The sequence below is a fragment of the Eleutherodactylus coqui genome, chromosome 10 (assembly GCF_035609145.1).
Source record: "Eleutherodactylus coqui strain aEleCoq1 chromosome 10, aEleCoq1.hap1, whole genome shotgun sequence".
NCBI lineage: Eukaryota > Metazoa > Chordata > Amphibia > Anura > Eleutherodactylidae > Eleutherodactylus > Eleutherodactylus coqui.
Genome location: NC_089846.1, coordinates 79,148,605 through 79,162,213, shown reverse-complemented (window position 1 = coordinate 79,162,213; position 13,609 = coordinate 79,148,605). Strand labels below are relative to the sequence as shown.

Sequence of the window (13,609 nt, the reverse complement as noted above, 5' to 3'; positions counted from 1 at the left end):
CAAATCCAAAAATTCAGTATGAAGCCACATTATTATCTAAGTAGCTGAATCATTGTGTGTTATATCCATGCAGGTTTCCATCATCACAGCTTTCAGTGTCCTTGAAATTCTCTTACAGTAGGAGAGTCCAACAAATTCAAATAATGTAGACAAAAAGAGCCTGCGTCCCTGGGTGGGCTTGAACCACCAACCTTTCGGTTAACAGCCGAACGCGCTAACCGATTGCACCACAGAGACTTGTAGTTGGTGGATATTGTGCTTTTACAATAGAAGGCAAGTATAGATGTGCGAGAATGGGATGTTTTCAGCAATTCCTAATGTATTTACCACTTTACGGGACTAATGCCACGAAGATTTCGAACTGTTGCAAGACTGAGTGAAGATCTGCCCTTTACTAGAAAGGTGCACCTAATACGGTATATAAGAGAAAAAGATGAGAGCTTGTCCCAGGGTGGGCGTGGCCTTTAAGTTAAAGGGGTTTTCTAGGATTTAAAACATTTTTTTATTGGTTCAGAAATGTATAAAAATAATGTCACTTGTACCGGTGTCCTTCAGGTTCCACTGTTTGTGCTGTTGTTTTATTGTGGCTGTCAACAGAGTCATGTCAGTCCAACACATTGTTGACAACCTTGTTTCAATTTTTTTTTAATCTCCAGCACCCCAGGTAAAATTATGGTTTCAAGGCCTACATTATTGTTTCAAGGCCTATCTCTTTTGACCAAAATCACCAAATTGATAATATAATTTTTTGCATTTGGAGATGGAGTTCTTTGTATGCACTAAAGAGGAAGGGGGACAAAATGATTGTCAGAAGTGGGATTTGAACCCACGCCTCCATGTGGAGACCAGAACACCCATGGGCAGGGAAGAGAGTCCTCTTGAGTCTGGCGCCTTAGACCGCTCGGCCATCCTGACAACTTGCAGCTTTTCCTCCACTTAGACCCCTAAACCCATAAGTTTTGAGTCTCTATCATATTTCTCGTCTTCCTATATTTCCCTTTTATCATTTCTTACTTTCTTCTTACATTTCTCACTGACTCGGGTCGGTACTTGCGGGTTATCTGTCACCACTTTTTAAATTAATTTCACAAATTGTTCACTAATACATATGCGTAAAAAAACACTATTTATTTCTTAAAGTATTTTTATTTCTCCAAGACATAAATACTTATAATATTATTCAGCTGGTATAAACGCAGCAACAGCCTGCAAGATAGCGGCAAATGGGTCGACTCCAAAGAGTGGTGGCAGATAACCCACAAGTACCGATCCGGGTCAGTGAGAAATGTAAGAAGAAAGTTCCCTCAGGTTTATTTACCTTCTTATTGATTCACATTTACCTTCCGTACAAGTCTTTTGCTTGTCTTTTAACACTGTAGTCCACATTCCCCCTACAATAAGTGCCTATGGGAGGGGAATTAGCTCAAATGGTAGAGCGCTCGCTTAGCATGCGAGAGGTAGCGGGATCGATGCCCGCATTCTCCAAATTGTTTTTCAATGTGTAAAAATTTGGAATCTTTCTATGAAAATCTATTATAGTGAAAATCTGTGTAGCCCCATAGCAACCAATTACAGCGCAGCTTTAATTTTACCTCAGCAGTATAAGAAATACCAACAATTCACAGCACAGCTTTTAGTTTACTTCAGCCATGTAAGAAATGGTTTCCTTTTGATAATCATATTTCTTATCCATTTTTTGGTCTTCTTTTAATACGCTGCGCCAGTCAGATCTAGCGGGTAACTCTAGCAGAGCTCAAGCTGCGAAAATGACTAGAACTCAAGAATCTGATGATCTCCTGAGGCAAGAAGGCCTCAACAGGCTGCTCTTAGAGCAGTAGAGACATTGGTGCATCTCAGGCCTGGGGGTGCTGGCTCACATGTATATGACCCACAAAACCTTTATATCCTAGCAAATGATGACAAGACAAAAAACATCCAGAACGTCGCTGACAGCTGATCGCAGTAATACTCCTTTCACTATTTCAACTTTTTATGTTTCAATATACAGCAAAACACAGATTAGATAAAAAAAATGGAGAATGCGGGCATCGATCCCGCTACCTCTCGCATGCTAAGCGAGCGCTCTACCATTTGAGCTAATTCCCCTCCTATAAACCTATGCTGTGGGTGAAAGTTGGACTACAGCTTTAAGAGACAAACAAAAAACTGACAAAAAAGGAAAATGTCAATCAATAAATATGCAAATAAACCTGAGGGCACTTGTGGGTTATATGTCTACCATTTGAGCCAATTCCCTTTCTGTAGTAGTAACAAAGGGAGGTGGAATGTAGCTGTAAGAGAATTAAAAGCAGCAACTCAAAGTGAGAAAGGTTAGGCAAAATATACAGTAGCTATCAAAGGCTGCCTGTCCACGGGCGTTGCAGTATTCTGCCGCGGGAGCCGCTGCCCAGGAGCAGGAGCCTGCAGACGGATCTCCGCGGTTCACCTATCTAAACAGATAGTCTGACCGCGGAGGATAACGCCAATTCGCAGCATGCTGCGATTTGCCGGCCGCGAGTGGAGAATTGCTCTGATTTTCTGCTTGTGGGCAGGGGGGCTGCGCTTTCCATAGCAACGCGTGCGTTGCATTTCCCGCAGCCGGATTATCGCAGCAGGGAACGCAATCCAAAAACGCCCGTAGACAGGCAGCCTAAGTAGGATTGTTCAAAACAATGAGCTTAAAGGGGTTGTCCCGAGGCAGCAAGTGGGTCTATACACTTCTGTATGGCCATATTAATGCACTTTGTAATGTACATTGTGCATTAATTATGAGCCATACAGAAGTTATAAAAAGTTTTTCACTTACCTGCTCCGTTGCTGGCGTCCTCGTTCCCATGGAGCCGACTAATTTTCGCCCTCCGATGGCCAAATTAGCCGCGCTTGCGCAGTCCGGGTCTTCTGCTCTCTTCAATGGAGCCGCTCGTGCAGAATGCCGGCTCCGTGTAGCTCCGCCCCGTCACGTGCCGATTCCAGCCAATCAGGAGGCTGGAATCGGCAATGGACCGCACAGAAGAGCTGCGGTCCACGGAGGAAGCAGACCCCGGCGGCCATCTTCAGCAGGTAAGTATGAAGACGCCGGACCGCCGGGATTCAGGTAAGCGCTGAGTGGTTTGTTTTTTTAACCCCTGCATCGGGGTTGTCTCGCGCCGAACGGGGGGGGGGGGGGTTAAAAAAAAAAAAAACCCGTTTCGGCGCGGGACAACCCCTTTAAGAGAAAACTGGAGGTCAGTCTAGGCAACTCCCCTCTTGCAGTAAGACGGAGGTGTATAGCTTTAAGAGGCAAAAAAAGTCCATAAAGGCAAATGAATGTAATGTTAAATTATCATAAAATGCCAGGCGTCTTGTAGAGCGGTTACCATTATACAATGTACCAGCTATTTCAGGCAAATTTAGTATGAAGCATCGTTATTATATGTCTGTTATAGCCATGCAGGTTTCCATCATCACAGCTTTTATTGTTCTTGAAATTCTCTTACAGTAGGAAAGTCCAACAAATTCAAATAACAAAGACAAAATTGCATCCCTGGGTGGGCTTGAACCACCAACCTTTTCTAACATGCAAAGCAATTGTGCCACAAAGAGTTGCAGTTGGTAGAAATTGTGCTTTTAAAATAGAAGGCAAGCATGGATGTGCGACAGCAGGATGTACTCAGCAATTCCTAATGTATTCACCACCTTACAGAACTAATGCCACAAAGATTTTGAACTGTTGCAAGACTGAGTGGAGATCTACCCTTTACTAGAAAGGTGCACCTAATAAGGTATATAAGAGAAAAAGATGAGAGCTTGTCCCTGGGTGGGTGTGGCCTTTCAGGTTTTCCAAGATTTAAAACTTTTTTTTCAGTAGTTCAAATATATATATATATAAAAAAAAAAATCCACATTTATTCACTTGCTCCAGTGGCGCCTCTCTAGTGGCCGAGAGTTAATAGGGCCCCTCCATAATGTTATATGTCTGTCTCATGCCAATGTCTTGTCAGTGTCTTGTTTGTGGAGTGCATTTGATTTATGTGTATTGCATACCTGAATGGGTTAATGTCTGGTATGTTCTGTCCTGTCTGAAAATGTATTGTTTTGGATGTGTCATGTGACGTTGTTGTATATATGTGCCTGTTGAATGCAATGCAAGAGAGTGAAGGAGAGTTGAGTCGACTCAGCGAATGCCAGAGACATGGAAGAGTCGGAGAGGTGGTCTGCTGTTTCCGCCAGGGCCTGGTCCTGCCAAGAGACTACTGATGGCTTCCATATGTAGAGAGAGTGAAAGCCTGGACATGATGGAAATGCGTGGGTGTGCAGCATCGGTAACGCATGCATCCGGAGAAATGGAAAAACTGCTACTAAGCGAGAGGAGTGTATGACAGGAGAGAGAGAGTTTGCCGGGAGAGAAATCTCACAGATAACTTAGACTGTGGATTATACAAATACCCAAGAATCCTCCCTGCTGCACCATGATAATTGGCTACTGTACAAAGATTGTTTTAATATACATTCAAGTGTTGAAGTAAACAAACAGAATTGACTGTTTCCGCTTCTCGTTCAGAAAATACCCTGTATGTGGACTACTTTATTACATCTGGGAGATCCGCTGCAGAGAATGAAATGGTGGCGTCACGGGTGACAATTGGACTACAGGTAACCTTTCGTTACTATCCCTGTGATCTCCCCGAGAAGCACCTTCGTCGGGTCCCGAGCTACCCCAGGGGAGGAGATGGTAGAGCCCCGTGACAAGGCCTTTCTCTACCCGCTGTCTCCGCGGCTGTGGGCCGCTCCTCGGACGCTGCACCTCCTCCAGCACTAGAGCCCCAGTGCCTACTGCTCATAATCCAGAAGAAGCCATCAGGCTTCATTGTGCATGTGACCATTCAGCCAATCAGAGGTTTCATGGCTATTCTTTCAAGGTCGCTGAAGTCTGTGAAATGTTTTTTTAAGTCCACAAAACCCCTTTCACAGCCAAAGGTGCTACTTAAATCTAAGCTAAATATATACAAATGCAGCGTCCCATAGGGACACCCCTGACACCTGACATATGTGGGGAGCTGGGAGGGTAGAGTGCTGACTTGCCACGGTGGCACTTACCATGCTTCTTCCCAGAGGGACACACGCGGCCAAGGCCAGAGTATCACTGTAGTCCACCTCAGACATCCCTAGAATAGGGAAAGCCCACCAAACTGGATAACAGGGGGGTAGTTGTAAGGCGTGATGCCACCATTCCCACTGGTATGATCCCGGGCAAATAAACTCTGCCACAGACAGTCTTTGCAGTACCACAGGTCTCTGGGAATGGTCAGAGCCTGGCAATAACTTTACTTGGAGAATAATCACAACAATACAAGGCAGTTCAATGACAGACTTTTCAGTGCAGGTAAATTAATAAACTTTTGAGATTCTTGACTCGTAGTACCTCCACCCAGCCTTAGTGCCGTGTAGGTGTGACAGACAAACAGGGTGTACCTCTACGCGGTGATCCAGACTTTAGACGGCCGCATAGGAAATCAAATAAAATCAGTAGTACCTCTGCACTGGACCTTGCACAACACCACAGACTTACTGATGCTCCCTCCTTCTCTCTCTCTATGGGGCTCACTTCATTTAGTATCTAATCATAGCAGCATGGGCAACCTCTCCTCTTCCTCCATGCTTCAGCACACAAGGACTGCAGGTGTCCCCATGTGCCCGGACCACCTGCACTACCCAACTCCTGAAGACATGGACTCTGTGGTTTCTGCTCTCCATCACTCACATTTATAACCTCCTATCATACCACATGACATGACAGACTTGATACATTTACATGCAGGTTTTGGATTTTTGCAGACATTAACCTCTCAAATGCTACAGCTGTGCAACACACACACTGGAAATGACAAGATTAACAGTGCTTCTACATAAGACATACATGTATGACATTTATGGAAGGGACCAGGATGAAGTACTGCGTCACTGCACAAGGCTTTGTTCACATCAGTGTTTGGGGCTTCATTCAGTATCCCCATCACTGATTTTCTCAAACTGAAATCCTCAACAAAATAGTGCAGCATCCTGAGCTATTTTGTACGGGCAAATGCCAGATGGAAACCAAACAGACTCCATTAAAATCAATGGGGTGATTTTGGACAGTAGATTACATTTTCCTGCTCCCACATTGAAGCAGGAAAACAAGACCCACAATGATAGTGTGAAAGAAGGTTTATAAGTAGAGATGAACGAACGTACTCGGTAAGGGTGATTTCGCAATCGAGCACCGCGATTTTCGAGTACTTCACTACTCGGGTGAAAAGTACTCGGGTGCGCCGGGGGGCGGGGAGAGGCGTGGCGGCGTGGGGGGTAGCAGCGGGGAACAGGGGGGAGCCCTCTCTCTCTCCCTCTCCCCCCCACTCCCCGCTGCAACCCCCCGCGCCGCCACGGCGACCCCCGAATTTTTTCGCCCGAGTACGGAAGTACTCGAAAATCGCGGTATTCGGGCGAAAAAGGGGCGTGGCCGAGCACGTTCGCTCATCTCTATTTATAAGTAATTGGGCAGATGCTTTTATTCTACCTATTTTTAGTTGTTTCATGTACTTTACTCCACTAACCTCCAGAGATCCTTTCTCAATTTGGTTGATTTTCTTGTTGAAACGTTTACTCCCATGTTCACCATTTTACCTTGATATTGACCATGCTTGATGTTTTAGATGACTATTTAGAATAAGCTGATGTGTGTGTACAGGAGGCATAACATTACATCTTGTCATTATATGACATGCATCCTGCATGCATCCCCAATCAGACTGCATCACTAATTCTCAGTTGCCTCTAAACTAGTGAGGGGAGCCTGGCTGCTGTACTATGTTCTATAGACTGCACACAGAAACACTGTAGAATCTGCTTCCTTCATGTCTGTAAAATACTCATAAATCACTTCAGCATGGAAGGCACTAGAGCAGTACAGATCTGATTTCAGTAGTTGTAAATCACTCACCCATAGTTTCTGCAGTGTCTGTATTTATCTCTGTTTCTTCCCCCCTCCTCCTCCTTCTTTCCACATACTTCAATAGGCTGCATGCATAATCTCTCTTCTACACTTTCTTTTTTCCTTCTCGGTCTCTCTATTATTAGAGACTGGTATCACATGGCAACAGGCAATGGATAGCAAATTAGGAGAGAGTGAGACCCCCATTGTCCAGCACTTTAGAGGCATTTTTCAGCACAAAAATGTAATTTTAGTTTATTAAAGGTCTACTCAGGCAAAAAAAATCCATCTTAGTCCCCTTCCCTGACTGTCTGTCACACTCTGCTGGGCTCCTCTATATATTGCAGTCACTTCCATGCAGTGCAGCCTTCTGTCTGATACTTATCACACACTATCTAATGTGGATTCACACTGCAACTGATCCACTGAAAACTTGTCACATGATTTTATACAGCAGTCCGGGGTCACGGGGAGAATGTCCATACAGGGAAGTGCAAATTGGGATAGGGCTGAGGCTCTAATAAGGAGCCACTCAGTGTTTATTAAATATAGACAGGGAAAGGTAAAATTAAAGAAAAACTACCAAAAACTCTTTAAAAATATTCAACATAAAAACTTGATTTAAAGAATAAGTACCTTTCAGATGGAACATTCCCATCAAGGTAGTTAATATAGTAAGATGCTGTAAGCATCTATGTGCGTCTTTAGGGTCTCTGTGCATGGGACAGTCATGTTATGAAGTCTCATGTGTGCTAGAAGCACAATAGTATCCCGATTGTTCTCTTGATTTTTTTGATTAAAAAAAGTATAAATCTAGTTTCTTTTGCACAATGTAAGTTTTTGCAATAACAGGCAATGACACTTTCTAAGAGCTTTCTAGCCTACTCAGCGTTTCCTTCAATGAAATGTTATAATTACCAAAATGACACAGCCGAGCTGCTGTTTGGCAGGCGTAGGATCATTTTTTTTACCTCCACCCTCCAACCTTTCGTCTCCTCTTACTGTAGAACCAGAGAGTGTCTGGCAGAATTGAGACGTCTGCACATCTGGCTTGTGGGATCAGCGTTTCTTCATTATCAGGAGCCTTCAGGGGAAGAAAGAGGCGCCGCAGCTCCCAAGCGACCGGTAAGAAGCAGCAGAAGGTGTTCATGAGAACTCGTGAATATTGTTCAGACTCTGAACACCGTTTTTAGTTTAACGTATGAAGTAGAAGAGGGTGAGTTTTCTTCATTACAACAGATGAATGGTTTGGGGGGTCTTCTTTCCTACTCATTTCTCTCTAAATGTTTAACTGTCTTCTCCAAACACTTGTTTGATTCGGGCTTATCATAAAGATAAAGTGAAAATAATCTACAAGTTTGTTTAGCGTACGTTCACCCCTGGCGGATTTTGGTCATATCTCATCTATCTATCTCATCTATCTATCTATCTATCTATCTATCTATCTATCTATCTATCTATCTATCTATCTATCTATCTCATATCTCTCTATCTCATCTATCTATCTCATCTATCTATCTCATCTATCTATCTATCTATCTATCTATCTATCTATCTATCTATCTATCTATCTATCTATCTATCTATCTATCTATCTATCTGTCCTCACTCCCTTCTCTTTTTCTCTATCACATATCTATCATATTTATCCATTTTAAAATTTTTATTGGTTCAATTTTCTATTCAGGATCAAATATCAGAAGCTTATTTATATCGCTGTCAGTCGGGTATGAACATGTTCCTCCCCCAGAGCTGAGCATTCTCCTCCATAGCATATGGGTATCGCAGTTAGTCCTGGTAAAGCTGTTTTAGTTTATCCAAGTTATTAAGTTTAGTTTCTTCCCAGCGGAAGATTTGTTGCAGAAATCCCTGCAATTGAAAAACTGTTCCGTACATCTGATTGTGGCCGTTTCTGTAACAAACTGTTCCGGTAAATGAGACCGCTTTGGAAATGGCTGCAACAAATCCGATGTGTTGGAAGACTCCAGTCTTGTGAGACAGAAGAATTTAGCTCCTAGCATCATAACTAAGCAGGGGCGACGCGGAGGGCGTTTAGGCCGGTTACACACAACACGTTCTAGATGTGGAATTTTTCAGCACCAATTTCTGCAGCTATGCATAGTAACATGTTAGTGGATGCGGCTTAACAAACACTATTCACTAAGAGCGGAATAATCCACTGCGGATTTTCAAATTGCAGCATGCTCTGTTTGGCGCTGAAAATTAACTTTGGACTTCATTTCAGTGGAATGAGTGACATCCGGCTGCCAAGCCAACATGAAAGCCATGCCAGAATCCGGTGTAAACTTCATTGCAGATTTTGGATGCGTATGTTACTGCTGGACGGGAAAGTTGCGAGATATATTTTAGATAACGCAGCAGTGGTTCCTTTAGATCTTCTGTTAAGTTGTTCTGTAGGAGGTTCATTTCTGGATTCCAAGATTACAAGGAAAGGGTGAAGCCACACAGTACGGCTGGGTGGTGGCCAACAGCTATAAGATCATGCCACTATTGGCCACGCAGTGCGGCTGGGTGGTGGCCAATAGCTATAGGATCATGCCATCATTGGCCACGTGGTGCGGCTGGATGATGGCCAACAGCTGTAAGATTATGCCACTATTGGCCACGCAGTGCGGCTGGGTGGTGGCCAATAGCTATAGGATCATGTCACCATTGGCCACGCGGTGTGGCTGGGTGGTGGCCAATAGCTGTAAGATCATGCCACCAATGGCCACGTGGTGCGGCTGGGTGGTGGCCAATAGCTGTAAGATCACGCCACCATTGGCCACACGGTGCAGCTGGATAAACCACATCCACACATAGTAGCCAACAGCTATAGAATCGCCATTGGCCATGGAGGATGGATAGGGCTTCGGGTGAGTGTGGTATCACACCATGCAGCCTCATCCAAACAGAGCGGCCAATAAAAAGAGCCGTCAAATAATGAACTAAGAAGACTTTGTGCAACATTTGGAGTAGATTCGTGCGCACAATGGCGTCTCAGCCAGCAGACACATATTTGACTAAGAAGCCGAGTGTTGATTTTTTAACCACATTCTAAAAATAATAGCAAATCCTTCTGTCTATTAAATCAGCTCAGTAAATCATATTTTGGGACGTGAATTTGCTAAACAAAAAATTCTTACAAATATGATACTTTTTAATAAGTAACAAAAATGACTGATAGTAAACAGGAAGCTTTTTATAGAAAGGTTGCACCAAACGTCCCCGGGTAAGCCTGGCCGTGGGATATAGTCCCTAACTGTTATGATTGTGATACAGTAGAATATTCTATTCTATGCATCTGTAATCTGGATGAGCGTTCTGACCCTCCGCAGGTTTTCTGACCCGAGCTCTGAGCATCATAGGAGTCTGTGATGAGGCCAGGACACTCCTCCGTATTGCGGAGACATAAAAGCGGCTGCCGTATACTTGTGTTTTGGCAAAACATTTTTGTGGTCAGGGACACAGCACAGAGCAGATGAGAGTTATCATACTCAAGGGCAATTTCAACTCGCAGCATCACAGAAGAATTTGGTAGTACAAATTTATGGCCATGTTTCATACCGTCAAGAATGAATTGAACCTCAGCCTGGGATTCTTGCATAAGTGGAAAATATGAAAGGTCCGAAGAAGGTCAAGAGGTATGCCCTTTCCCAATCATAATTTTTTTTAAATCTTTTTTTTCCCCTCTCTTTAAAACTTCATAAAAATTCAGAACTTGACTTGTAATATTGTTGCCATCCAGTAGGTGGTGCTGCATCTCTTTCCATGTGTAGGTTTAAGGAGTGATAAGACACATCATAAAAACTATCCTGAGCTCAGTGGACTGATTTACAATTTATGTCTCGGCTCAGTTTGTCTGTTTTAGGTTTTGAGTGCAAAACAGTCTCAAATTTCTGTGTGTAAACATTTATTTAGATCAAGAGGAATGTATTCTCCTCCCCTCTTCATCTGTATGTTATAATGATGTGCCATCCAAACTAGTTCCATTCATTAGCCTGACGAAGGGGGCGAGATATCCCTGAAAGCTCGCTATAACATCATATAATTTTGTTAGCCATTAAAAGGTATCATATCTACAAGATTACTTGGTTTCTCTTACTGAGAACAATCACACATTGCTCTACTGGCTAACACCGTACCAAATCTTTTTTTCGTTTTAGAAACAAACAGCGAAGTGTGAGAGCGGTCTGACCTGTACTTGAAGGGCAAGTGATTGAGTGAGATTGTTTTTAAAGGCCATTTACATGGGAACATTATTGCGCAAAATTCATTTAAACGAATAAAAATGTGCGGCAATCATTATGCCTAAATATAAAGTCATCGGGCACTAATTGTTTATTTTTTGTTTGTTGCTCATTTTCTACCAGAGTAAAAAGCATTGCTCATTCGCTGACTTCTCGCTGCATTTAAACTCCCTCCGCTCCGTGTATACACAGAATGTGAAGCGCTGAGCGAGAAGTGAACGATACTCGGCAGTGATCTGCCTGTCTAAACGTTCTGCAGGAGCGCCAACAGCTAGCCACCGGCTCGTGCAGATCGTTTAGCTGACAGTCATCTAAAACAGGACTGTATAAAAACAGGACGAAATAGCAAAGCCAGAAGCCACACGGACCCCGTTTTGGTCAATGAGGTCTGTTGCGCGCTTTTCATTTCCGTTGTAAGACGGATCCGTTCAGAGAGTAGGGGTCACTTTACTGTTCCCTGAATGAAGGCCGGGTCCCCAAACACTGATGTGAAGCCACCCTTACAGTCTTGTTTATGATCATACATTGTTGTTGTTTACTTTATTATGCTGTATTGATACATTTCTTGATAGATGGTAACTAAAAGGGGTTTTCTTAAGGTAGATATAATAAAATAATAAGTGGAATCAGTTTCAGGTAAACAATATGGATAATGCGGCCGCGGAGCTTTTATTCTGCTGTAATTCCATTCATACACATTATTTTAGGAGAAAACATTTCCTTTGCATGAAAGGAACAAGTTGTTCTTTGCCTGGACTCAGCTGTAAAATCCATTTCCTCTGTAGGTTTTGCTGACTGGCCGCTGTAACATACCAGTGGAAGCGTACCTGTCATGGAACAGTCCACACCGCTGCTGCTGCTCGTTCTTGTCAGGACAGTGACAGCGCTGCACTCGGAAGGTAAATTAACACGACTTGAATCTTTCCAGAATGTTGTCATTTTACTTTTATGATGTTGACTCTGCTGTTGCGTTTCTTTTGATTTTCCGTTTCCATTCTGGAACTTCATACAGGAAAGTTCTATTATAGAGTCAGGATATTACAAGTTCTGTCAACATTGGACAACTTTTCATACTGTGGGTCCCTTTCCAATTAAGTGGGGAGAAGTTTACTGCTGGAAGTCCCACAATCACCTTTGAGTGTTTATGATTAATTTACTTATTACATACATCTGGTTTCTTGTAGTCACACAATGGCCGTGACTTTTGACCTTCGCTTGCAAAGTCGTAGCTCCACTGTATAAGCTCTGCATTGGAACTGCCTTTTCCAATTCCTCTGTATGGAGTAAGTTAGTGCTCAATCTTCCCTGGTGGTCTAGTGGTTAGGATTCGGCGCTCTCACCGCCGCGGCCCGGGTTCGATTCCCGCTCAGGGAAAATACCTTTTCTTTTTTTGTTATAATTTTATATATTTTTTTAACTGCTGCAAAATAATCATCTATGGCAACTACAGTTTTGTTACACGGTGACAACAGCACCAACTTCTGTAAATGTTTCCTTCTGCTACTTCTTACAAGCGGAGTGAATGGTCATGTGACTCACAGGGGTGTGGTCTAAGAGTCCTTGTACATGCCAGACTAGTTCAGGAGTTCCAGACTCCACATGTTTTTTTCCTTTATATTCCTCAGGGAGTTGCTTCATTGGTTGACCCTTTCTAATGTTCAGAGCTTGTCAGGCAGCAGGGAACAGAATGGGGTTAATTTAAAGGTGCAGAGGCAATTCTATTTTGAGCTCTCCTCTTGTATGTGGGCTGCGTGTCCGGCTGTTGTGCAACTAAAAGTCTTTATTGGATGGCATTTATAGTCAAACATCCACTTTCTATACACCATTTTCTTTAACAGCCTTTTATACGGTCTAATAAGCAGCCGAATGAACGCTTGTAATAATAATAATAATAATCTTTATTTGTATAGCGCCAACTTATTCCGCAGCGCTTTCAGGCATGGATAAATGCAAAGCAATACAACAATTGCAACAATTACAATGTGAGATACATTGGGTTAGACACAAATGGGTTGAGGGTGGTACAGGAGATGCAGGGGGTGGGGAAACAGGCAGTAGGAAATTTTATGTACAGATCATTTATCAGAAGGCAAACAGGGTGGAGCACCATAGGGAGGGGCGAGGGACTAGGTCAGGAGATTTGGTATGCTTCCCTGAAGAGGTGCGTTTTTAAGGCACGTCTGAAATTTCGTGCATCGGGAATTGTCTGGATGCTTTAGGGTAGAGCATTCCAGAGGATGGGTGCTGCTCTAGTGAAGTCCTGTAGGCGAGCATGAGAGGTTCGTATTACAGGGGTGTTTAGTCTGAGGGTGTTATCTGATCGGAGTGAGCGCGCTGGGTGGTATACTGACAGCAGGGAGGCGATGTATGGTGGCGCAGCGCCATGCAGAGCTTTGTGAGTGAGGTATAG

At 43.4% G+C, this 13,609-nt stretch overlaps 1 protein-coding gene and 1 non-coding gene across 4 annotated transcripts in view; one reads left to right on the top strand and one right to left on the bottom strand.

Moving 5' to 3' along the window:
* Window positions 1-805: 805 nt before the first annotated feature.
* Window positions 806-915, bottom strand: TRNAL-CAA (transfer RNA leucine (anticodon CAA)). The gene is made up of 2 exons: window positions 878-915; window positions 806-851 (listed from the first exon to the last, which is right to left on the bottom strand). It is a non-coding gene; the product is annotated as a tRNA-Leu (tRNA).
* Window positions 916-7,956: 7,041 nt separating this feature from the next.
* Window positions 7,957-13,609, top strand: part of SRPX2 (sushi repeat containing protein X-linked 2) — a 54,517-nt gene continuing 48,864 nt past the window's right edge. Inside the window, exons 1-2 of one of the 3 annotated variants that reach the window (XM_066581413.1) lie at window positions 7,957-8,074; window positions 11,985-12,098. In XM_066581413.1, the coding sequence (XP_066437510.1) occupies window positions 12,032-12,098 (67 nt within the window). In that variant the 5' untranslated portion in view covers window positions 7,957-8,074; window positions 11,985-12,031. Of the gene's footprint in view, window positions 8,166-11,984; window positions 12,099-13,387; window positions 13,479-13,609 lie in introns of those variants that run through there. The other 2 variants (XM_066581411.1, XM_066581414.1) reach the window with 2 other exon arrangements.